The sequence below is a fragment of the Netta rufina genome (genome assembly GCF_964035555.1).
Source record: "Netta rufina genome assembly, chromosome: 6".
NCBI lineage: Eukaryota > Metazoa > Chordata > Aves > Anseriformes > Anatidae > Netta > Netta rufina.
Genome location: NC_140129.1, coordinates 21,823,533 through 21,851,008, shown reverse-complemented (window position 1 = coordinate 21,851,008; position 27,476 = coordinate 21,823,533). Strand labels below are relative to the sequence as shown.

Here is a 27,476-nt window from a genome sequence, read left to right as displayed (position 1 = left end):
TCTGATTGCAACAGTCAAAGCTCAATATAAATCATAAACTTAGAATAGCACACATTTAAAGAAACATATTTTCCTTGCCATAAAGTTCCCCTCAGTTCTTCTTTTCCAAAGAGCCTCACATGAAAATCTTTGTAATGCAAAAAGGGAAGTGACGTTTCACTACAATCAAATATGTATTTGAGTTTCTTTATACAACTATTTTCCAAGAAGGAACATTGTGGGAGTATATTTAGATTCTAAATGATTAAAATATCTACTTGTTTAGAACATCAAGAAAGACAAAAGAGGCAAGATATTATACCAAAGAATTGAGTGTTCTTCACCTTGAGGTTCACTTGAGTTTTATTTTTGCACTCCTAATTGAATTTAAAGAAACAAGGCACTAATTACCTTGAACTACTTTTTTGATGAAACACTTTTTGGCTTATCCTTGAGCAGGGCAAGAACTATCACTCCAGTGCAAATGATTCAGGCTTTGTTTCGGAAAGACTTAAAAAGAAAGCTTTCATAACTATAGTAACATGGTTTTTGGTCATTTGACAGAAGAAAGCTGAAAGTACACTAATGAACAGAAAATTTTATTTTTTTTACAAGTAACATTTTTCCCTAGTAATATCCATTTTGATCTTAATTAGAGACAAAAGTATGAGTTATTTATTTTGAAAATTAAGAAGCTAATGTACGTATTTTACATGTTCAGCTCCTTGCCAGTTCTTAAAGAACAGACTCCCAGACACTACTAGATTTCCATATGTGCGCTCACATACTCCACTTAATAACAGCAAACACCTAAACCAGTGTCATGAAAGGCAACATTTGCCACCATGTACTGAGTTGACTGTGTTGCATTGGGCGTGAGGAGAAAGCCAGGTGTTTGTTTTTTTTGCCTTTTCAAATAAAAGTCTCACCCTGAACATAAAATTTAGTTTATGTGGACATCTATGACACTATTCATATCAAAAGCACCCAATCCCCTCCTACATTTCTTGCAGGGACACCAAACTTGATGGTTTCATACAGAGTAGATTTCAAAATTCAAAAAGTGGTCTTGCTAACCTTGCCAATTCAGCTGTTGATTTCATCTCCAGATTACTCCCTTAAGGATGAAGATATTAATCACACAATCCCACTCCCATTCACGCTACATCTCAAAGTTCCCCTTCCCAAACACGGGTGTGATCAGCTCCATGGGACCACCTCCATGAAATGCTCCACTGGGAACAGCTGCGGAACAAGTCTGCCTGTCTCAGCATGGTCAATGCAGACTTTCTTTCCATCCTCCCGGCTCCCATTTCTCTCTCCAGGAGAATAAAATTTGTCACTATACTGACTCTGTACTATTACTGCTTGTTTTTGAACCCTCTCATTCCCCTCTCCATTCTTTTTTAAATTAAAAAAATATATATAAGTAAAAATTTAAGGTTGCCTCCTGAAATAAGCTTGTTCTAACTACTGCTAACATGTTAGGATTATGAGTCTGTGAGAATATAACACACAATTATTCCGAACAGCAGGAAGAAGAATTAGATCAACAGCTGTGTTTTTGAGGCAGACCAAGTAATGTTCAGACACAAAGATTTCCTACTTCCCAAGCACAAAGATAATTCACCATTCCGCTATGTGCTTTTTTACCAATTTGCTGTTTGCTCCACAAACAGATATGTTGTTCAAGCAGCATGTTCAATGCTTTAAGAGTATTTATGATAAAAGATCATGAAAAGACAGTAAGAACATCAGTTTAGAAAAACAAGAGTTCTAAATAATGTTAATAATCTACTCAGAAAAAGAAAGATATTTAAGAACTTCAACCTTTCAGATGTCACGGGTGTTATGAATACGAGAGTGGTAATGTCACAGATAGATATTTCTGACAACTTCTTTTTTCCCTGGAAATAGAAAATCTTTTCTGGAGATAAAAATAAGACAAAAGAGGCATGAATTATTTTTTTCTTTTTGAAACACATATTTTGATAATAGTTACCTATTAGACATAAGTAGAAACTCACTCTGTAATTTTTATTTATTATACCTGAAATTAAAAACACAGAAGACGAAGAAACTAAATCAGAAATAAAGCAATCTAAAAGAATCATTGAAAACATATGTAGATCATCACAGAGTGAGCAGAAATTATTCTGGCAGCTGTCAACACTGTATACAAAAAAAAAAAAAAAAGGGAGAAGAAGAAAAAAAGGAGTGCTTAAGTGTACCTGGTTCCTCTTGTTTCTCTTAAGAGTTAGGAAATTATCACACTGCAATAGTAATATCCATGCTCTTCAGGGCTATATTCAATTACGGGTTTGTATAGTGATTAGGTATATGCAGAAGGAGCTGTGTAGGCAAACCCAGAACATGGTGTGGAAATACCACATTTCCAAGCACAGCCCCCACAGCTAACTATGGGAAGTCAAAGCCACAGCTTGCTCCTCCTTTTTGCACACCTGCTTAGCATTCACTCCCTCTCCTTTTCATATCTAAGTAATTTCACAAAGATATTAGAAGACTTCAACCTGAATTTCAGATTTACAAGTTTAACTCAATACTTCCCATTTGGTCGTAACCTTTGATAGCTTCAGATTAATAACAAAAGAATAGTTGTGCCATGTCTGACAAAAGGTCTGCGTAGCCCAGTACCATTTCTCCAGTAGTGGCCATACACAGATACCTAAGTAAAAGGCTTTGTGATGAAAACTGTGGTCTTGTTAAAATGCCTCCAGCAAATACAAAGACTCCTCTCTATTTTTCTGCACTCTGGAAAATGGATTAGGCCCTCTGTAGACACTACTATTATTTTAACTTTCTTTGGCATGTAAACCAATGTTTCTTGATCCTGCTTTTACCAGAGGGTACTACATTCTTCAATGGTAAAATGGGGGAAATGAAAGGACTGCAAGAAGAAACTGTCACAAAAGGTGTAACAAGAGCCCGTCTAAAAAAACATAAGTGAAATCAGTGAAGCCATGAACTTCAGTTTCTCAGAGATTGAAGCTTACATTTAACTGGCTTAACTGATCATGACAGTCAGTAATTTTAAACATGACAGGCCCCAAATGCAGACAGTTGACCTTTCTGTGTTAAATCATGCTTGGGAAATCTACTTTCCAGTTGCAAGCATGAAGACTACCACAATGAGTGCAATTTAAGCCAGCAACAAGAGTTATTTGAACTAATTTTTAAAATGTGACTCCCAGTCCTTATGTTCTGAAAGATAATGTTACCAGTTTGGTGGTTTTCCTGCCTCTGCAGAACGACTGTCAGTGCACAGGCATGAAACTAACATGATTTTACCCCACTGTATTTGCAGTGCTTACATATAAACTGACCAGGAATACTCCAAATTAGCATTGCTATCGTAGGAAAGAATTAAAAGTGATACAAATAGTCAGAAAGACACCACAGCTATTTTTAGAGAACATACAATATATGACAAGATTGAATCAGTAGAGTTTCCCAGACACACATGATTTTCACAAGAGACGGGAGGGAAAAATAAGAAAATGTTTCCCATTAAGGTATCCACCCAGAAATTTCCTAGTAAAGTCTCTGGCATCTATTCTTTCCAGCAGGTGCACAGAAACAGACATGGCTGGTCAGCTTCAGGAAGGTTAATACAATTACACAAAGCTTCAACTTCCAGACCATTTCTTTATGCAAATTTAAAAACTGAATTAGCAACATCAGTAAAAGTTCTTACACCTCCAATATCACTCCTAAAGCTGTTAAGACAGAGATCTTTCAGACCACCAAAAAAAAAGAGAATGTGAAGGAAGTAGCACCCTTAATCTCACAAGTGTTCCTTGTCAGACTTCTCTAGAGTCTCAAAAAAAGGAAAAAAAGGAACAGGTAAGCTTCTAAGGATCTTCAACACCAGTAATCTCCATTAATTGGAAACTCTATCCTCTATCTCTGCTCAGGAAAACAAATACACTGCTTGTGAACAGAACCAAGAGCACCACCAGATGTGTCTGCCCACTCAGAACTTCCCTTGGCTGACACTTTAAGGTATTTATAGAAATATAGTAACATCATCAAGACATATATATACAGATGTATAACATCAACTACACACACACACATAATGTACACACACATATAGAGAGACACACATATAACAGCAACTATGCACATAGATAAAAAATATAGCCACGTACACAGCATTTGTTCCTTTCCCTTCAGTTTCTTTTGTATTCCATTATCCTTGAAAAATTAGACATCCAGAAAAAAAAGGAGCTGATCAGTGATTGTTAAAGCCCTCCATGCCACAGAACTGATGACAATACTTGGAGGTACAGAGGAGGAAAGAAATTAACTTCATATTTAAGGACGTAAAGTATTGCCTGCCCATGGTTCGGCTTCATCCAAAAAATCCGTACAGTCCAATTTAGACCCTGTGTAAGAATAGTCATGTCTTAAGTCACAGATTCTGAAACCTCATTGCCTACAAGCACTGATGATCTACAGGGAAAATTTCACCAAATTACAGAAATATGGAACACCCTTATTAGAAAAATATTTTAATAGGTAACTTGGGTTTTCTTCAAGCCTTCATGAAACTAATTTAGTATTTGTCAAATAATAATTTAAAAATCTTACCTGTTTTTTTCTTGAAGTTGCCTTGGGCAACAGACTGGCTGACAAAACGGATGCGAACGGAGAGCAACACAGCTCAGGAAAAGGATTTGGAATTGATGGGATCTCCAAAACACTGTCGTCTTTCTTTGTTCTCCTATTTCAACAGAATACATAATAAAAAGAGATAATTACAAAAAAATGTTGTTAAAATTGCAGTAACCAACTACAGTGCATGCCATACTAAGGCACTAATACCACGATATTTTCTGGTTGTAGTAATTAGCTTTTTTGTGCAGTTATTTTTTAATCAGTAGGCTGAATCTATTAACATATAGTGCTTAACTCTACTTGAAAGCAATCCAAGCACTCAGCTCTGAATATAAAGTTGTTTTAATATGTGTAAGTCTTTGCAGACTAAGAGCATGGATATATTTATATTGGCTCCTCAGGACATTAGTAAATATTTTGTTGTCCCTGTGTTCATGCCATTCCCTATGTACAAATATTACAACAGCAGATACATGTAACATCTCAGCAATACTTCCCAAGTACATCACAACTATATATTGAACAAATGGAAACTCTTTTTTTCCCCAGAATCAGGAGTCGAAGTGATTGACAAGACAAAATAGTGCAAAGCAAATGAGCATACACTCATTTCCATCTTCAATTACTTTTGTATCTGAATCTCCATAGCTCCATCACAAAATAAATGTCTCAGTAGTTTCTGGTGACTTAAATATATCTGTGTTGTAAATATCACCAAGCAGCACTTGCAAGAGTTTGGAAGCTAATCGCTGCTGTACTTGCTGAAGAGCTCCGTTATACACTGCCTTAAAGTGCCGCATTAATAACACGGTTGGCTAAAATGCTGGGCACATTACCCTGCATGGTTTTCTCACACGGCAAATATCAAAGAGCACTTTTTCTACTTGATTTCATTTGGGGAGCAGCACCCAAAGCACCCCAGGTATTTGACTCTGCCAGTGCATAATGAGATTTCTCTACATGTGTGAGTTGATGACTCCAAGCTTAATGTTTAACTTTATTACATTCATTATTGTCGTTTGAGATTTCACATACTAATTGGTATAAAAGTGTGGAAAGCCATCAAGGTAAGGTAACAACGCGGACTGACGACGGTTTTCTTTCTGGAAACCCACAGAGCACATTCCTTTAACGTGACACTCAGCATTAAGGAGTGAAAAATAGCATATGCAGCATTTCAATATTTCCTAAACTTGATCGGATGCTCCATTAAAAGAAAAAAAAAAAAAAAAAAAAAGCTCGCAGTTTCCTGGACTAAAAATAAAGATCAATGCCTTTCAGACTAGCCTCAGGGGTACCAGACACAGCGCGCACATCCCCAGCAGCAGCAGTGACAGCAGCAGCACCGCTGCGGTGAGGCAGCTCTGCCAAGCGCCAGGGGAAGCCGCTCTGACAGCGAAGTAGCGGCTCGGGTGGGCTTGGCGAGGCGGGATCGGCAGCGGCGTCCCTCTTCGCCTCAAACTGGGAAACCTCTTAGAAATAAAAAAAGGGAAAGAGACGGGGGAGGACGCACCCACGGCAGCAGACGCGCCGCACGAACCCCTCCCGGGGCACCACCAGCCCACCCAGCAACTTTTCAGAGCACGTTTCGGGCCGGCAGCCCGGCGCAGAGCCCCTCCGCCCCGCCGTTAACTTTCCCCTCGCCGCGTGTCCCAGCGCCGGCCCCTCGGGCAGCCCCGCTCAGCGCCGCCCAGCAACTCCCCACACCCCGGGCAAGGCCGGGCCGGGGTCGCCCCGCCGCCGCTTCGCCCCCTTCCCCGCCCCGCCCGGTGCAGGCACCCCCAGCCCCCGGACGGCAGCGGGCAGGGGCCGGGGCCGGGCTGGCGGCGCCCTCGGGACCCCGGCCTTACCTGTCGGGGGGCGGCGGCGGCGGCGGGTGCCGGCCGGGGGAGCGCACCTCGCCGCGGGGGCCGGGCGGCACGGCGGGCAACGGGGCGGCCATCGGCGGCGGCGCCGTCCCGGCAGCGCGGCAGGCACGTCGGCGAGCGGCCCCGGCGCTGCCGGGCGGAGGCTGCTCTCGGCTGCGGAGGAGGGGGGACGCGGCGGGGAGGGGGGGTGGAAGCGCCGCCCGGGCGGCGAGCGGCACCGAGCGCCTTCCCCGGCACACGCCTGCGGGCGGCGGCGGGGGCGGGCGGCGGGGAGCGGGGGGGGACCGACCCACGGCGTCCCGCCTGCCTCGCCTCGACACCTGCCCCGGCTCGGGGCGGCGGGACGGGTCTGACAGCGGGGCGGGGAGGCTGCGGGGATGGGGAGACCCCGCTCCTGCCCCGGCGGGCAGCCCCCAACGGCCATAACGGCCCCCAACGGCCGTAACGGCCCCCAGAGCGCCGCGGGGCTCGGCCCGAGGCTTCCCTGCCCCGCTGCCCGCGCGGTGACCGCCGCCCGACGGGCCCGGGCCGTCTTGTCAGCGCCACACGAATCACGAACTGAGCCGCCCGGCGCCTCTGCGAGGTGGGGAGTTGGTGACTGAGGCTTGCAGAAATAAGGGGTGCACAGAGCTGGGAAGTGAAGGCGTTACCTTCGTGCCAAGCAAGCAGCTGGGAAAATGGGAAAGCTGGGTGCCCGGCTCGGCCAAGGACGTGCGTTGAGCCGCAGCTCCTGCGAGCAAAGCGTGGGCAGCTTGGGCCTCGGCCTGCTCCGCTGCAGCCTGTGCTGCTGAGGAACACGGCTCCTGCCCTGGTTTGTGTTCACACAGCCCTCTGTGGCACTTCCACGGCTGTTAGTACCAATGTCGTCCCGTTACCAAATAAAAATCCGCCCTCGCTGTCTGAAGAGCAGTCACACGGCACCAAGCAGAACGGGTAGAAGTGTGGAAGTCACTGGACCTGGTTGAGAGGTGAATGACTTGAGTCTAGCCCAATGCCAGGCAGAAACTGCTGTATGTAGAAACCTGATTTTATTCAGCTTCCTCAGAGGCAGTAACTGAGAATACAGAATGTCTGGGGACAAACGTGCTTTTCTGTTTTCCTGAGCCCACTGAAGAAATCCTCACACACACACCAAAATTTTCAGTCAGAGAAAGATTTATTTTTTTATTTTTTTTTCCAAAATAGAAGCAATACTCAGAGTTTTCATTTTAGCTGAGTTGCAAATGATTTTGCAGGACATTTGTTTTCAATGAAACTAAGGATTCCTTGTCTTCTAAACAGTTTATTCTCTGTTATGCTGACAGTCAAAGTGTGTGTGCGAGTTGATTAAGAATTCTTATATACAGGGACTGGCGAACATATCTGGAATTTTACACTGTCAGATGATTGATTTGATTTGTTTGTTCCTTGCGAACAGCTATCTTTTTATACAGGCCAGACTAATTTTGTCTAACTGATTCACTGGTGTATATATACATGGCATGTTAAACTTCATTTTCTTCAAAAGAATAGAAGAAAGAACAACTGGTGTGTGTGTTATAGGTAGAAAACTGGGCTCAGGAAGAGATAAAAACCTTTGGGTGGCAATTCCATTCTGATACTAATCAGCATTTTAAAAGTTTGGCCACAAAAAGAAAATATGTGTTGACTTTTCACCCAGTCTGTGCAACTTGTTTCATAGCTGCAACCTGACATACATGGTAGGTTTTTGTGTCTTTGGCTTAGTCATGTAATTGGTTTAGAATGGCAGGCAAATAAAAAAAAAAATCACAATTAGAATATTAACAAATAAATTAAATACTTCTGCATTTCCAAATAACTTTGCTATGATTCCAATGAGTCATGACAGCAGAAAAGGAAAGATCAACAAAGATGTAATGCTATTATAATTTCACTTGAATGTAGTAATTAAAAAAAAAAGACTAAAATTTTTAATTTTTCTACTTCTCATAGTCTGTCCTGATGCTTGCTGCTTCCAGTGCTTTCTGAGTAGTGCAGCACAAGAAAATACAGTCATCAAAACACTGAGGCACAGAAAGATCTGATTGCTCCAGCATAGAACAGCAAACATTGCATAGGTGAGAATGTGAAAGTTTCTTCTGACTTACTGTTTCTCTCCTTTCAAACAATTGTAAGAATAAGAAACAGTGCCTGAACTTGACGAGTTTTCTGAGAGCATTTGACCTAAACTCTGTTCAAGAATAACCTTTTTTTAACTTCTACTTTGAACAAATTCAAACCCAGTCACCTTTGATGACAATTAATAATGCTGGTATTAAAAGGCTCACAGATTTTTGCTATGCCCCAACACCAAAATACTTGTTTATAATACAGTTGAACTGTGTGTCTTGGCTTCATTTTTATCATAAATGCACCTAAGCTGCCTACTCTTTCATACTTTGCTTCTGCAGTGCAATAGTCCTCATTCTAAGACAACTTTCCATAAAACTAAATTTCTGGGCATTCTTCAGTCTTCAACTCAATAGATTTGTTTTCTCTTAAAAAAAAAAAAAAAAAAATCTTTTGTTAGCCTTAGTCATATCCAGGTGTCTATCAAGTAAAATTAAATCTACATATAAAAAAAAAAAAAAAGCACAACAGATTCAAGCTATTCAGTATGCACCCCACTTTCAGAAAATCAGGTTCTCCATTTCTTAAAAGCCTGTGTGCTATTTAGAACTACAGCACTTGATTAATGTGATAAAATTATGCCTTTAATTAGAATAAACTTTCACAGTTATTACTAACAAAGTGAAATTTTAAAAAATCCAAATTATCTGTGATTATCTCTAAAAAAACATGGATTTTTTATTTCACCATTCCACACATTCCCCCTTGTTTTAATCAAGGTATTTTGAATTTGTTTTTGTGGCCTGATCCTAAAAAGTTTCACTATAATTTCTTAAAGATGGTTACACTAAGAGAAATAATACCATACTTTTACACCATCTTCTGTCATAGTAACAGTAGCAGAGAAAAGGATTCTCTCTACTGAACTGCTAGGTTGAAGCCACAGAGGTAGTTAATTCTTCCAGTGCAAGGCTATAACCAGGCCCAAGTCTTGTTTCCCAATGTAAAGTTTCCTCTACAAGTACCCTAATGTGACTTGCATCAAATGTAATATAGAGGGTCATCTTAATAATAATAATAATACCTTGTCCAGTAAAAAATGGCATTCCCCAAGATGTACATCTGAATTTGTAATTTATGTGTCTGTTATATTGATGCGCATAGAATATGCTGAACACAAACTAACTTTTCTTCTTTGTGGTCCTGACACTATGAACTGTGCATCGTTCCTCATTCCTGAACATTTTGAAAGCTCATTTTTAACTTTGAAAACTGGCCCGTCTGTTTGGGCAGTACTTCAAGAGAGCCAAATTTATCCTATGAACACTCAGAGATATCAGTATCTAACTTCTTGGCAGTAGTGCATAACTCCTTGAAAGTTATCTGTGGTTGAACACTTTGTAGGAGTTTTGCCTATTATTACAGTGTGCATTGAATGTTAAGTTTAGCATTATTGTTGAAATGTGTATCTTCAACTGCAGATAGGGGAAAGATTCCAAGGGATTAAATCAGTACCACCAGTCTCAGTAGGCTCCAGAAGCTGCTCTTCACCCTAATCTGAAACTCCCTCTGCGTGTACTTACACAAACCACAGCACAGTAATGCTGTGGTGCTTCCCCCAACTTAATTTTCTTCTTCTGCACTTACTGTTGAGAAGCAGATTTGTGCTCTGTTTTGTTGTTTGCTTTGGGCTTGGGATTTTTTCCCCACTGAAAAGCAGGAACACTTAAGTGTACTTTCATAAGGAACATGAGTACAGGGATGCATTTTATTGCTATCTTTGACAGGGGTGTTTGCTATTTCAATAGCAAGTTCTGTGATTCCTTGTGACAGCTTTGTCCTCAGACCAGAACATCTCCCTGCTGGAATTTTCCCTTGAACTGTAACACAAGAACAGAATTAAATTCAGTGCAGGGTTTTGAGAGTGATACCCTTCAAGTCAATCAAACCAAAACAAGAGCTTATGATTTCTGAAAGAGGTCTTTGTAGCTAAAACCAAATAATTAGGTTCAGTATAGGGTTGACTGGGTGTCATGTAGGTCCTGTGAGATGCAGGTCAGACAACATGACGTACTGGCTTCTGCTCCCTCAGCCTGAGGTTGTATGATATCGATCATTCAGCAGCATCTACAATAAAATGGGTATTAGGTGATGTGATCTGCACTGGCCAACCTTGAATTTTTTTAGGGCAAAAAGTTCCTTTCTAAATAGAGAGAACTGTAATAGTACAGGGTGAACATTACATATATATGGATTACATTGGCTAGGTTTTCATCTAAAGGGTCTAACTACCAGACTAGATGTAGTCTGGGTAGTTGTGGATGGATGAACCACATAATATACTGCTACAGTTATTTCTGGAAGTGAATAGTCAAGTCTCAGGAAACCAATGTAGCCGTGCCAAATGTTTGTGTTGATAGCTTTGTAATGGAAGAAACATTTTACTTTGAATACATTTCTCTGTTCTTAATTATCCATAGTAAACCTTTGATAATTAATGTTTCATTAGCACCTCTGGAATAACTACTGTGAAGAGTGGACAATTTTAAACATCATAAACAGAATATTTAGTAAAATTTAAAAAGTGATATTTCACAACAGCAGAGTATTACTCATACTTTTTACAGTCCTTTTTCTAGAATTTTGCCTTATACAGAAAACATAATTTCTGACCTTACATACCTTCAGAATATTTTACACAACCATATAATTACTATGAAGTGAAGGGTGCATGTGGCTTAGCTATCTTATACTCTGTGTGTTTATCCAGAATGTAGAAATTCAGTGTCTGTAATGTCAGTTGTTGGAAATCAGATTCAAGGTCTTTTAACAGTAGTCATTTTGTAGGAGAAATAAAATGCAAGCATTAAAAAAAAAAAAAAAAAAAAAAAAAGGAATGTAGAGCTAAAATGAGACTTTTTACAAACAGCCACACTACTCCTAAATCGCAGCCATTTCTGAGCTGCTGCCAAGGACACTGAAGCATTAGTACCAGACAAAGCATATCTCCTGATATGCACAAAGAGGAGAGGAGATGTGGAGTTATTTGGCGCAAGAAGGAACAACCTATCTAGTCAGACTCATGTAAGATAGCATTTCATTTTTGTTCTCATAATAACAAAGTTGATATAAGAAATTTAAAGACAAACTTAATTCTGTATTTTGAAAAAAAAATACGTACAGTGATTCACTTACCTAAATGCAGGGATCTAGTACCAATTTAGATATCTATTCTACCTTGCCCTAGGAAGACATGGGTTTCCTGTTCATCCCCTGTCATATATGACAGCCCAGTGTGTATGTTTTAGAAATTCTTGGACGTTAAATATTGCACCAGATATTTGTATTTAAGTGCCTGAATTTTACTCACATTGTTTCTTCTCTGCTTCTGTAACATGCAGCTCACAATAGACCATGCATGACTTTATGAAACTAAATGAAAGTCTAGTAACTTCAGACATGCTGCATTATAAAATTGGATTTTGGTAGCTTTCATTAGATCTAAGGAGGTTTTTCTCTCATTCAGGGAATAGTAAGAAAATTAAATGTGATTGTGTACATATCTTGTGATGTGGGGAGGAATCTCTTCCAAAATCACTGAATAACTTAGCCTAAATTTGCACCTTCAAATTTGTGCCAGCCCTGATGCAGCAAAGCAATTTCTAAATCAACCTACCTGTGCTTGTGCAATTTAAAATGTCTTGAAAATGGGCTCTGAAATGGAAAGCTTTGCTGAATCTTAATGATGGAGTAATTACATTGTTCCCAAATGACAGAAAGTAAAACAAACAAACGCTTATCTGGCCAGCTGGAATTCCTATGGTTCTGCATCTGTAGGATAACATATCTGCCACTATTTTAATACATCACCTGGTAGGGCATTTAGTACTCTTTGGAATAAATTAATCCCACAGGGTTTACACAAAAAGTATTTGTGTACTTTCTCAAGTATTTCAAGAGGTTTTTTCCAAGAAATCTATATTCAAGGAATGCAGTATTCAATAAACCTTTGAAAAAATCAACCTACTGTTCATGTTTTAAAAGCATTGTGCTGACTACTTGGAAGTTATTATATTAATAGGTTATTAATGCAAATGTCTATAATTCAGGAATCCTATCTAACAACGACAATCTCAGCACTTATTATGAACCTAATTATCACAACATCAGTACACCTAACATTTTAATGTATTTATTCCCTTCATGCGGATGAGTAAATGTTTGCATTTTTATGCGCCTGAATGTCTTTAAAAATTAACCCTAAGTGGGTGTTTAGAGCATCTGACTTTAGACACTGTAGCAGGGCAGCTTGGCCATTTAACACAGAGGCATAGAAATTCCATGGAGAGAGACAGAAGACTCCAGAGATCAACTGAAAGCACCTAAGGCACCTAAGTGCTGACAGCCATCCCAGAAGACCTTTTGGTTTCCTGTGGCTACACTGGAAACTTAGGGTGAACTGTCTTCTGACCTAAGTATCTCAGGTAGCTGTTAAAAATTAGACAATGCAATTAATTTGCTCCGTGACTTTCTCATGATCTAATGAAATTTGTGGCTGAGCAAGGAATGCAAACTCTGAGTCCAAAATTAGTTTTCTAGCAATCAGGCCATCCTTCTGTGTAACTATAATGAAGCTTTCTTGTTTCTAAAAATAAAAGGTAAAATATATTAATACTTCAGTACTCCTGACAATAAGCTTTAAATCTGGTCTAAAAGGTGATCCTCCATTGGGCTGTGGAAAAAAGTACATTTTTCTTTGCTTTCAAGTTTATTGAAGCTGTGCTCTGTAGCTATTCAGTAGCCACCCTTTTTTCATTTTAAAAGCAATTTTTTCCTAATAGTCCTAATTTTACTATTGCTAATAGCACAATTTCAAAACACTGAGTATAGGCATCCCACTAGTCCACTTTTTTGTATTTATGAAGGAAACATTACACAAGACATGAATAATATCGTACCAAATAATCCCAGAGAATAGTGTTTTACTCAGTGGTCCTCTAAATTCTGGTAAGTCAAAGAATCTTACAGAATTTTCCCTTGGAGTGGAAAGGGAAATGAGAAAACTGGCTACTGAACATGTTCATAAATAATTTGCACCTGACTTCAAAGAAAATTAACATCTGGTGTATCTGAAGCATTTGGGCAACAGGTGTACAAACTGAGATCACATCTGAAATTAGGAAAATTATTAGAGCCACTCAACATTTTTAAATTCAACCTTCAGTGTCTTCAGTCAGTTTCATGAACTTAGCTCAGTCCATTGTTTGAGAATTCAAAGATGATAAGCCAAATCATGTTTTTGTTTGTTTGTTTATAATGTTCTTTGGACTTACTTTATAAAACAATAGAAACGTAGTTTTCAGACTTCTAAGCCTCTTGAACTTTCATTGTATCATCCAAGAACTATTGAACTGATGTGTTCCCTTTTCATAAGTCATGGCTTTAAAAAGCCATGTTAGACACATAAGTTGGTATTCTGTCTTACTGCTGGATTTCTGTGCTACTGGATCACTCAAGATTACCTACCCATTCCTCGTAAGGAACAAGCACACAGTCACATTTCTGTCAAATTAGCCACAGTGCATGATAAAGAATCTGTAGTGGTTTTATGTTTCTATGTTGACTTTATGCAAACTGTGGGAGGACAGACAGTATCTGATCTGGCATAAAGCCTACTGGTAAAAATTCTACCCACCAAAACTCTTAATGAATTTGAACCAACAAAGTGCATTTGTGGATGTTTGAGTCCCATGGCTGTGGCAGCTCTGATCAAGGCCTTGAGTCAATTTTAGCCTGTTGTCAAGCCATGTCAGAGCCAATACTAAGCCTCTGACCAAGAAATCAGACTAAAGCCAGATTGTGTCACTGAAGGTGACACATGAAATTTCCTGACTGTTAAAGCATACTTTGTGCATGTTAGATGGTGCCTTAACTGAATTCCAATTTACATTCTGCAAACCTGCTTGGTTTTAGTGGGAGAAATTTTGCACTGTAGCTGGAAGTAGTCCATTGCATGCTGCATTCAGCACAAATGTAATTGCAGTTCAGCAGTTGTTGATTTATTTATTTTTATTATTTTTTTTTGCATGGGCTGAGTTGCTTCATTGCAGCTTAGATTGAGGCAAAAATGGATGTACAGTTTTCACAATATTTTGATTTTCCATGTGGAGTAAAAAGCCATCACCTATACATGAGGCTCCCAAGCATTCTACTTTCAAAGCAGCTTTAAAAGGTGTATTCCCATCTCTTTTATTAGCACAGTCTCTTCAGAACATTTCTCTTTTTGTTTATTTGAAAGGAAAATCTACATTTAAGTGATTTGTTAAGACATTTAAAACCCATTTTCTACAGATAGTTTGTCTGGCTCTTGCAAGAACGTAGGCTTCTATTATAACATATTGGGAGCTTTTAAAACCAAAGCAATTCATAATAAATTTATTCAAATTGACACATTTCTGGTTACAGTCTCTTCATTATTTCTTCAGAGTTATGAAACATGAATTATATCACTGTAACCACACCACCAGTCAAGGAAATCTAATTTGCCATGAAGTATGTTTGTGTAGTCATTGTGTAGCTCAAGGCATACATCAGATTATTTTCTTGTACTGTTTCATATATTAATGTTATTCCAGAGGCTAGAGTGGTATTATAATCTCATCACATCTAGTTTTAAAAAATATTCTTACACAGCAGGCTCTAAAAATACATAGCTACATAACAAATTAGAAAATATTACATCACTAAAATCTATTAGACATACACATTGAAGTGTATTTCAGATTGGTTTATATATTTCAAACACTTTCTGTTTAAGCAGTAGACATATTTTATCATTGTAGCTAACCAACTAGCCAGTATTATATTCAATTCAAATTAAAGCTGAATTAAATTAACACAGCATAGAAATCCTGAATCATGAGAACAGAATCATTAGAATGATCAACATAAATGAAAAAATGACTTTTTAAAGCAAAATGAAAACGTTCTCCATAAGTTTTTTCCTCTCTTATACTTCATTTATTAAATTCTTCTAACAAGAATGAAGTGAATTACACATATATATATATTAAAGAAGCTGATAGCCTCTTTTACAGCTTCTTAGGATGGAAAGATTTTTTTTTCTCTCTCTCACTTTGCTGTCAGAATTGAAAGCCTGAGCTGCAATTATTAAAGGTCTGAATTTGCATTTTTTAGCAATCCAGAGAAATGAGAGCAGTTATTGTTATGATCATTATCATTATAAAGTTCTTTGTCAATACATCTTCTAACAAAGTTGTTGGTCAGCTGTTTGTTAGATGCCCTTCCAGTTATCAGATAATCTCATAGTAGATCAAAAAGAACAGCAGATTAAAATGATAGCTTTGTATACGCACAGATGGTAAATCCTCTATAAACTAAAGCAACTGGATGCAGTGCCTAGTGCTAGCAGCTAGCGCAGGAAATTTGCAGAAGCTAAAAATACAGTGATGGATTTATTTGTTGATAGCTGATAGGACTATGTCTCCAAATCTTGTTCTTGTTGAGACAAGAAGGCTAGGCAACCTCTTAGTACTAAAAAGTCCCCTAAGCCAAGACCTCTGAAGCTTATTGTACCTTGAAGAGCTAGTTGAGGGAGAATGTTAAAGACACAAAGGCTCTTGATAAGACCTTACTAGCCTGACCTGCCAGTGAGAGGGAATAGAGCTCAGATTCTTTCTGGAGTAGTAGGAGAGGCTATCTTCTCTGCCAAAAATCAGTCACCTTCAGATCACCATTTAACTGAGCTGATTGAGTAAAGCAGGCCACCTTTCTCTGTGAATGATTCCATACAGACCTGCCTTGGACCATATCCAAAGCCAGCTCATGCGTAGACCTTCTGAAATGGTGTCTCAGAAGCATATTTGCTATAAGCACTTGACAGAAAAAAGTGAAACCCAAACAGAGGTTTACTGTACCTAGGGAGACTTGAAGTATGAGTATTTTATTTACAGTTTCACCTGACAAAGTAGATTTACTTGTTTTGTTTTTCTGTTGTCAGATACATGCTTATCCCTAGTCTTAATGTGGAAACAGTCTGGAAAGATGGAGTCTCACATAGTATCCGGTAAGTAAGTCTCTGCCCTATCACTGCAAAATCTGTTGTGGCAACAGTTACTGTGAAAGACACTTCACAAGCTTTTGGTCCACCTTGTTGTGCTCTACATGTGCTACAAGTGAGTCATGGATGTGCTAGAAGGGCCTCCCCTATACACAAGAGGTGGTATGGCACCCTGGTGAGACAGGCATACACAACCCTTCTGAGTCTGCTGCAGGGATGCAGACGAGGCATTCTGACCTGGAAGGCCTTCAGAACTGCTTGGCAGCAGTCATATAGAGCAGCTGAGGTATTGCCATGCTTTCCAGAGTTCAGGGAATTAATGCTTTTCCAGTGTCTGTCTGCTGCATAACTAAGGGAACAGAAATAATTTAACAGGTACTGTAACTTGTTTTCATATTAGGATTCAATTTTTCAGAGAGTAATAGTGAGAATATATCAAATTGTTGACCCTTTCCAGGCAGGCTTCAACATAAATTAATTGTTGTGTAAAAAAATGAATTTAATGTTTACGATGCAATTTGTCACTGTAATGGAGGCTCAATTAGAATCTCAGTGATTTACTAAAGACATTTTAAACATAACGTCCAAACAATGCTACATAAATTAAACATGATGTAATTGAGTGCAACACTAAGTGGCTCATCACTGTTGATTCATGTGGAAATCACAGAAATTTTACTGATCATTATGCATTCATTCAGTATTAATGTAGATACCATATGTGCTTCCATAGGGATTCTACTGTTACTCAGCATTCATTAAGTTTTAATGTACCATTAAGAAGGCATCAAAAGACTCATTTAAAATACCACCACAAAGGTAGTTCATTTAAAGAGAGTTAAAGAAACATATTTTACTTTAACATTGAAATAGAAAGTAAGTTAATAATGAATCAGCAAAAATATTTCAGGGAAAAAAAAATGTTTAATTGCAAACCAGACTGGAAAGAATATTTGAACAAAAGTCATTCTCCCTGTTCCAGATTTCTGGAGAGCTGGCTGTATTTCTAGGCAAAAGTGCTTGTGCAACTACATGGTCTTCACTCACCTGATGCTTTACCGAAACCTTCAGTAAAGTGATTTGGTATAGTGAGAATATTATTTTAGAAAAGGGAAGAGGGAGTACAAATTATGGCCAGATTGCCTTTCACATTCATTTGGTGGATGGGAGCGAAGGGGGATGAGAAAACCACAGCAATGTTAGTAACATGCCCACAGCTCCCTCTTTTTTTTTTCTTTTTTTTTTTTTCATACTAGGCATGGTGTGCATCTGCTAGCAATTTTTTTTTTTTTTTTTTTTTTCCAGGAATGAACTCTAACATATCTCAAGTACCACATTGACCTGGCTAATTCTCCTTCCACTCAGTTGCATTTTCATCAGGGCCAGGTATAGAGGCCCTGAGCACATCCTCCCTGTCCCTGTCCTCCTGTTGCAGCTAGTGACCTTCGAATGAGCTCTTCAGAGAGCTTGGTGGGGAGGCTGTGGTAAGGGCTTCTCCTTCCTGGGGAGCTGATTTTAAGCTGAGGCTCTAGTACTTTGTCTCCACTTGAGCAATGCATAGGTCTTGCTGTTTAACAGCTATGCCTTTGTCTGGTCCTGGTGATCCAGACCTAGAACCACAGACTTTTCTCCCTCACCACAGACCTGTCTGGTAATCTGGACTCTTAGCTGAACCTGGCTACAGTCTCCAGGCCTGCCCTGCTCCCCCCCTGAGAGATAGTGGGAGAGAATCCTAATCAAAAATAGTATGGTGGTAGTTGATTTCAAAAGGTGAATAATTGCTGTTAGTGCATGAAATAAAGCCAATACAAATTCCCATCAGAAAAATGGATTGAAATTTCATATATAAAGGTGGTAAATTTTAGGTGCTAAAGAAATATTATTGTAAATTGAAACTAATGAACAACTATTACTACAAGCTGAGCTATGAATACATCATATCAAGTTTTTAAAATTCTTGTTCACTGGCTAGTTGAAAAGATCATCTGTGGATCAGATGACTGCATCTGTGATTAAATACAACTTAGCAAGGTCCTGTTCAGTTGGATGTGTAGAACCATGACACACAATCATCTCATAAACTGCTGATCTTGTATAGAAGATAGGTGTATACTGCAGGTGATTCACTACAGAAAATAGCCTTCTTTCATTATTTGCCATGGAAAACTACAGCTGTTAGACCACATCAAAGAAAGAAAAGCCTCATGTAAAAGCTGTGCTGCATGCCCGTTCCAAAGCAGAAACCATGAAAGGACATGCCAAAACTCTGGAGAAATCACACTGGTGACTTCCTTAAGGGAAGGTATGGGAAAGGCTGCAAGCAAAAGGAGGCAAATTTGAAAAAGAAATGCAATGAGAGAATACCATCTGCCCACAACATTGAAAGAAACAAACATAGGGCATGCTCAGACCTGTGTTTTGGCCAAACATTAATTACATCTTAGATAAAGTAAGTGACTAAAGCGTGTAAGTTATGTCATCCTAATCATACTTTCTTTTTTTTTAATTAAACCAACTCCATTCCTTTAGTCTTCCTTGAAATCTTTTCTAAAGGTCTTATAACTCATCTTATTCTCTTACTCACCCAAACTGCCTTCCACCTTTAGGTTATTAATCTAAAATACCTGCTTCTTTAAAAAAAAAAAAACATCTTCTGTGACAGTGTTGTTCCAGCTACATTCCAGCTTGATTTCTGCTGTTAGTTTTCATAGAATCATAGAATATCCCGAGTTGGAAAGGACCCATAAGGATTATCAAGTCCAACTCCTGGCAACTCACGGGTCTGCCCAAAAGTTTAGAACACGTGACTAAGTTCACAGTCCAATCGCTTTTTAAATTCAGACAGGCTTGGTGCAGTGACCCCTGGGGAGTCTGTTCCAGTATGCAACCACCCTCTCAGTGAAGAACCTCTTCCTGATGTCCAGCCTAAACTTCCCCTGCCTTAGCTTAACACTGTTCCCACGGGTCCTATCAGTGATGATTACAGAGAATAGGTCACCTGCCTCGCTGCTCCCCCCTCATGAGGAAGTTGTAGACCACGATGAAGTCCTCCCTCAGCCTCCTCTTCTTCAGGCTGAACAGGCCCAGTGACTTCAGCCGCTCCTCATACGTCTTCCCCTCTAGGCCCTTCACCATTTTCATCGCCCTCCCCTGGACACTCTCCAACAGTTTAACATCCTTTTTCTGCTGTGGTGCCCAGAACTGCGCACAGTACTCGAGGTAAGGCCGCACCAGTGCAAAGTAGAGTGGGACAACCACTTCCCTTGACCGACTGGCAATGCCGTGCTTGATGCACCCCAGAATACAGTTGGCCCTCCTGGCTGCCAGGGCACACTGCTGGCTCATGTTCAACTTGCTGTCAACCACAACCCCCAGATCCCTCTCTGCGGGGCTGCCCTTCAGTAGCTGGAGAGAAATGATTAAATTGCATCCAACAGTAGCTTATTCATTATTTTTGCAAGTAGAAATATATTAACCATTGGTAAGTATGCTAATGGTTAATGCATACTGGCACTAGTACATGAAGTACACTAGCACTTGGAAATAGCCGCTGCTAGACAGATTTTTCTTCAACAATTTCTACAACTGCAGCTTCTGTGGGCATAGTTCTCCCCCTGTCCTGAGATTATCATACATATAAACTCTTACCCCTGTGGATGTTCAGGATCACATATGCAGGCCCACTATTCAACACTGCCATTCTTTTAATTATTTTGTCACTTGTGAAAATTTATTTCTACATACTGTACTTTATTGTATTCTTGTTGCTCTGGCTATGATGATACCAAATATTACAGGCTAAGCAAGGTCAGTCCTGCTTAGTATTAACTTGGAGAAAAGACTTTACACAAGTGTCTTTACACTGTGTGGTACAAGAGAGGCCACTGCACTATTTGTAGCTGGCATTTTACTTTTTGACTTGATGCATTAGAGACTGGTAAACAGTACAAGAAAATATTGCTTCATTAAAATTTGTCTTGAAAAAAAAAAAGAAAAAAAAAAAAGAAACTGGACTAAAAAGGACATCAGTCACCAGATGTGAGAAGTTAGTTCTAAGGAGGTGAAAGCCTCAACTCTCCAGCCATATTATATTTTAATTATATTCTCTATAGCCAACTTTCCTTTGATATTTGCAAAAGACTAATTCTACACCACTTTAGCAATACAGTCTACACCTGAGTGATATCTACAAAACAACTGTCCATAAGCACATTTCAGTTTCAGTATTTTAAGCCAGTAGAATCCTTATCCAAAGGAAAGTTTATCAACCAGTGGACTACTTTAGCATTTTTAATTAAACCTTACCATTTATAATGCATCCCTCTGTTTTGTGTTTTCTCATTTGGGCTTCTGTTTCAACTTACTTCACAAATAACATTTTCTGATGTGTACATTGATGTGGAGAGTACACACTTTTTATCCATTATTACCTGTAAGAATTTAGGTACCTGAATACTACATGAAAGTAAGATATCACTGTGAAAGTAAGATACCACTGTGAACATCCAACCCTATGCAGTGATAATAATATAACCTCATACTGTAATCTCTGCATCAAGCCTATGATTTGTGATGAAGTTGAATTTCATTTTAGGTATCAAATGCAAATAATGACTCATCTGAAGTTTCTGTAGGAAGCTGCTTTAAATGGTTAAATTTCTCTTTCGTATTAGTAACACTGACTTCGTTACAGAAGTTACAGAGTGCCACTGACTCCCACTGGTGTCAGCAGCACACTATGTTCATAAATCAGAACAGGCTTAAATTTACATCTTATAAATGACCATAGACAGCTGTAAAGGAGCAATGACACTAGTAAAAGAGAAACAGCTTAATATTTCAAGAATCACTAGCACAGTATAGATACCCTTAGGCGCTGACCTAGTCCATTTAGCAAAGGAATGCATCTAATCAAAGCCACAGTATACCTTAAGTGAAGGGATTTCATTAATGAATAAACTGGTTAGGTCCACCTAATTACATACTATTAAACATCTGGGGATCCTTCACACTTAATGTTCAAACAACAATTGAACATTTGTTCAACATTTAAGTTCAAAATGGAATTCAGATTTAAAAATAAAAATCCACAGAGATTTAAGAACTGTAAAAAAGCAGCACACCAGTGCTTTGACATTATCTGAACATGGCAACAGTAGAAGCAGAACCCCTACACTGACAATTGCTCTATTATTAAAGTTTACCTTGAAACTTCTTGTCTTTGAAGACTAAGAGAATATTTAACGAGCGTTTCTTGACACACTACAAATTTTCGTCTTCACAATAAACTGAGTTTTAGGAGACTTCTAGATTTACAGTATATATAACCTTACGCAACTACATACCACAGCTGCATAAAAATGCAGATATATCATAAGGTTAAATCAGTGAGCATTTGATAGCTATATAAAGGCATTTGAATATTCCAGCTGGTGATCTTTTTTTTTTTGATTAAATAACTAAGGGCATATAATATTTAATTCATATACACACATGGTTAGGTATGTTATGAAGTAACATGCCAATCCAAAAAATTAAAATAAAGATTAGTGCTTTGAATTTTAAGTATTTTAGTTTATTCTCTTCAAAGAAAGGGACAAGGGAACGGTTCCCTCAGCAAGTTGTGTTCTTCTGGATGATTTCAAACTAATCTTAAAGCTTCTGCTCTCTCACCAAATTCTCCCCCACCCCTTGATGGACACCTTTTACTGAGATACAGTTGAGTCAATATTACTGGCAAATGTAAGAGACAGCTTTGTTAAGATAAATTTAGAGTGCATTCTTCAGAAACACGTAGCTTTTCACTCTTACTCAAATAGGTTTATATCAATCTTTTCATTTCTTTTATCAGTTGCATTGAGAAATATTCATATGACTAAGGAGAAAACTAAGAATTAGCTTCCTATCATAGCCCCAAACTCCTGTTTTAAGCATTGTTTGGAAATGTCCATGTACTGATGGAAAGCACCAAACGGGTAATTTGTTTAAATAGAAGACAGTGGTTCTTCACATGCAGCAGCTGATATCAAAGACCTACTAAAAACACATTCATTATGCAATCAAGCTAAGAGCTAGTTACTGTCACTGGCATATGTGTATAATCACACTAGCCATAGTCCTATGCTATTACCACAGGACCATCCTCAGAATATAAGTTCACAAAAGGAATTAGCAACTTATGTCCAAATCCAACTCTGATAACAAGAAAGGATGGCTCTTTTCAGCTTTGGAGTTGTATATATTTGTGGTAGAGATAGCATAGCTCTTATTTCCAGGCCTTACATTACAAATGCACAGTTGATCTGAAATAATTACCAACAGATGCAGTTAAAGTTTCCTGATAGTTTTGGTTTCTTTTTTAGATTGAGTTTCATCTCTCACCCTGTAGTAAGAGATTTTCTTTCATTGTTATAATATTACCAAATGTGGAGCAATGGCTGTCCTGCACAGGATTACATTCATTACTGTGGTGGTTACACAAATAGGGATTTGTGTACAAAATTTGTGTACAAATTTGGTTACACAAATAGGGATACACAAACTTATCAGGCTTTCAGTTAGGCTTTTTGTTTCTGGCTTGTACCCAGACATTCAGAAGTGGTACAATATTTGTAGAACCATGAAGCCAAAACAGAAAACAAAAAATGAAAGGGGAGAGGAATGATGGTCCTCCTTCCTCTTATATATCTTCATGTTGTGTGCTACAATATGGTAGGGCACAAATCACAAGTAGCTGGCAAAAACTAGGGCACTGATCACTAAATATACTTCCTAAAATGGTGACACCCAGTGGTTTAGCATCTTTCAGCTGCAAGTATGAGAGCTCTTGCCTTGGTCACAAAAACCTCTAGTCACAACTGATGATTACCAAATGTTATCTGGTGACGAATTAAGCTCTCCCAGCACAACTGTTTCCCTTTTCCCGGTATATCTGTATTCTTAGTTTTATTCTTCTGCAGAACAAATAAAAATATCTTCTTTAATAACTAGAGTTCTGTAGTTATTCAATTAGAATACAATCTTTTGTAGAGAATACGATCTTTTGTGTCTTTGAGAAAGATCCTTTACTTACAAAGCCTTGGAGTCAGAATTAGAGCAAGGTCCCACCATGCTACACTACAATCTGCTGCTTCATGATGGTAAGTCATAGCACACTTTTAGTGGGGTCTGTTATTTGGTTTACACAATTGCACTGACATTTCTGCTACTGCAGAGTCTTGAGGTTTCTTCCCCAGACATTTTGCCTGCCATTCAAAAGCAGCAGGAGGATTTTAAGTACTGTGACATAAATAGTTGTCTTCTGTTGGAAGGCATCTCTAGTACAGGTTCCCCAAACTAAATATGTTTGGCTCAAAATAAAAAAACAGAGGTATTTTCCAAGGCATCCACAACAAAGATCTACTGCTACCTAACTGGGACTTGCAGCTGCTAGAAAAAAAAATCCTTATTGCTTCAGCAGATGTTTTCTTGTTTGAATATTTAATAAACACAAGTTTGTCATCAAGAGTTTTTCTGGTAGAATTTAATACAAGAATATTACAGAAGAAATGAGTCTCTAGATATATAATAGCAAGATTTTAAAATGTTTTACATATATGTTGGAAGAAGGAGAAGTTTTGCTAAACAATACTGCCAACTAGTAACAGAAAATCTCATTGAACAATTTCACAGTACTGTTGTGTGTAGTCATTTAAGTTAATTATCAAGCAAGTTCAGTTGTACAGACAAGAAGCCTTAAAATTCAAGAAAGTTGTTTTTAGTTTTAATCTCTAGTACATGAGATTATATTTGCCTTCAGGAGTTCACATCAAAGGCCAATATACTTTTAACATGAGACTAAGGAATATACAGTATAGTGTTGTAGTCAAAACCAAAGAAAACAACAACAAAGCAAGGTTATTTGATCTTTTCCCAAACCAGAATAATTGGACTCCACGCATTTGATTGAAATAATGAAATTATATAGTCTGCAGATGAAATTACAGTTGTATGAAATAACTTTTAGTCACCTCCAGCTGAGAACACAAAAGTTTGAAAGCAAAAGTTTGAAAGCCAATGTAACCCTCTCACCCTAAGTATAAACAAGGAGACTCCTTTGCAGTGCAACCTCTGTGCCAGTTACAGATCAGCATGTTTTTGCTTGAAAAAACAAATTCAAATAGCACAATGAACACAGACACTTAGTAGATTCCTTGGAGAGAGTTACAATTTTCCAGGCTGTCCCTCAAGACACAATAAAATCTAGAAAGCAAGCCCCAGTTAGGAAAAACAAAACAAAACAAAAAAACAACCTCTCCATTATCTCCACTATCTCACCATTTTCAAGTGAAGAATGAAGCGTTCTTTTGCAATCAGACCCTGAAACACATATTTTGAACTACCATGTGGGTTCCTGCTTCCACCTTATAATCAGCCCTTGACTGGAGGCAAGAACTAGAAGGCAGTGGCAGCACACCTTGACAAGGGACTAAGTTATAAGAGAGAAAACATGAGAGAACAGCAGCAAATAAGTGCTCCTCAGTTCTCTTTATGAATTTTATTTACTAAAATGTTCTCTGAAGGGTTTCAGCATTAAGTTAACAGTTTTATTAGCAACAAATAATTGAGCCTGTACTAGAAAAGTAATGAGACCTCTCTGAGATTATTGCACAAAAAACTGGCAGCAAACCATTAATAAACCTTTGAAATGCACATTTAGATCAGTTTCAGAAAATGAGTTAACAATGACTTTAAAGTACAAAATAAATATATTGTTAAAGAATAGAAACTAAATATAATTATTTTTATTTAAATCAAGTCCAGCAAGAAAATATTTTAATATGGCAAATACCCCAGCACTTGCTGCATACATCCATAATCTAGCTATTTCATCATGTGTGATCACATTTCTGCCCTCTCCCCAAAATGTATCATCTTCACAAGAAATGCAAAATAGATAAAATATAACATGAAGCATTTTCTTTATATATATATATATTCATTCCCATTTTGGTATTTAATATGTAGTCTATAAATAGAGGCTCTGAGACACAAGAATGGTTTATAAGCGTATTATTGTGCTGTTCTAAGATTAAAATATTTTACACAAACAAGTCTAAAGCAGTTCATTCTTTAGCCATACTTCCAGTGATTTATTTTTTTTTAAACTTAATTAATTATCAAAACTGGAATTTGCATTTTATCCCTAAGTGACTATATGCTGATGTGTATTTAAAAGTATATCTAGTTCACAAAATGTTTTGTTCATCTGAGTGCTAGGTAAATACTATATACAGTTGCTCAAAGAGTAGATGAGAAATGTCATGTAGTGTTACTCTTAAGAAAACTTTTAGTATAAAAATTTCCAGTAATTTATGTCTTTTTTTTTTTAAATACTACCAGGAAAAAATTGAAGGAGATTTAAAATTAAAATACTTATCCCAACTACATCAGCTCAAGGAACAAAAACTTTTTTTTTTTTAAGAGAAACAAAAGTATTGCATATAATTTTCTACTAATTACAAAATTAATTTAATGAACTAATATGGAGGCAGCATGTGGTAGATTTAAATTCTTACAATCTGTTAAAGTAATACACAATTCAAAATTAATTATCTAAAAGTCTTAGATTTCTTTAAATCTGTAATTTCAGCATACTGCTACATATTGTTCAGTCTTGAAGGCTGAAGTCAACAATTTTTGACACTCACTCCAAAAGAAGCAAAGCTCATCTGCACCTTCTCTTAAAAGTTTTTAGCAGCATAAACAGCTTTATAAAGAGAAAATTATTACCGTAATTTACATATTCTAATAATCGTTTCCAAGGCATCAAAGGACCCAGTGTGAAATTCCTATACCAATTGACAAAAATATATTAACATATACTTGCATTTACACTTTCAAAAATTTATAGTTAGTATTAAGCCGGCCTATGAAGCAGTAGTGAAGTGCAAAATATTTGTTATAATAACTAGTGATTAGCTTTTGCTTCTGTGGAATACAAATAAGTAAGCTTGGCTCTTCCGTTGACCGCTATAGTGTTTGATGGAGGACCAACCTGGAGGCAGGGGGAAAAAAAGGGAAAAAGAACATTAAGCTAAGTTTTTTAAATACATTTGGCTGTAGTATGTTTCACAGCATCATTAAAATATATATATATTGTTATTCAGTTTTTCTTGTCTTCAGTCTTTTCTATGTTTTTCTTATTCCAATGAAAGATCTCCTACATAATTTCTGAACAAAGCACATATATGCTACAGAAGTAGGATAAAATGTTTTTAAGTAATTGCATACATTTCTATCAATAAATTCAGTGAATATCTATTCAAAACATACAGAATTTTTAGTCCATCTCTGGACCTGGCTGAAAAGGAATACATGAAAAACTATCACTCAAAATTAACATTTTAAAATTAAATATTGAATGGAATTGATTCCTAATAAAATCTGACATTCATTTATGCCATGCTCTTGTATCAGGAGCAAACTATAATTTTTAGGATAGATAGCAAAGACCTAATTTTCAGGAGAGCTACATAAACCAGTTACTCTAGTTGGAGTTAAAGGGAGCCACGGGAGCTGCATACCACAGCACATAGCTTACTAAACAAAATGAAAATATTATTAAAAGAAAATAGTTAAAAAGAAACCTCATTTGACCCATTTTAGGTTAGTAATTACTGAAGACCAACAAAATTCAACAGAAAAGGCCAGCAACACAAAAGACCACAGATCTTGGCATTGCATACTGACAACTTATTAAATAAAACAGGGTAAAAATAAAGGATTGGGCTAGTGGTGCCAGCATTTTATTTTTTGAACAATTCCCTCAGAGACCCTAAGAAATGGAGAGTACGGTG

At 37.9% G+C, this 27,476-nt stretch overlaps 2 protein-coding genes across 3 annotated transcripts in view; both read right to left on the bottom strand.

Moving 5' to 3' along the window:
- GRB14 (growth factor receptor bound protein 14) overlaps nt 1-6,562 on the bottom strand; it is a gene marked incomplete at its 5' end in the record, with an annotated part of 64,884 nt that extends 58,322 nt beyond the window's left edge. Inside the window, 4 exon segments of the mRNA XM_084289485.1 lie at nt 4,594-4,726; nt 5,247-5,362; nt 5,366-5,405; nt 6,471-6,562. Coding sequence (XP_084145611.1) covers nt 4,594-4,726; nt 5,247-5,362; nt 5,366-5,405; nt 6,471-6,562 — 381 coding nt within the window.
- Nucleotides 6,563-24,195: 17,633 nt separating this feature from the next.
- COBLL1 (cordon-bleu WH2 repeat protein like 1) overlaps nt 24,196-27,476 on the bottom strand; it is an 81,924-nt gene continuing 78,643 nt past the window's right edge. For both annotated transcript variants that reach the window (XM_084288823.1, XM_084288824.1), the window contains one exon: nt 24,196-26,674. In XM_084288823.1, coding sequence (XP_084144949.1) covers nt 26,588-26,674 — 87 coding nt within the window. In that variant the 3' untranslated portion in view covers nt 24,196-26,587. The remainder of the gene's footprint in view (nt 26,675-27,476) is intronic.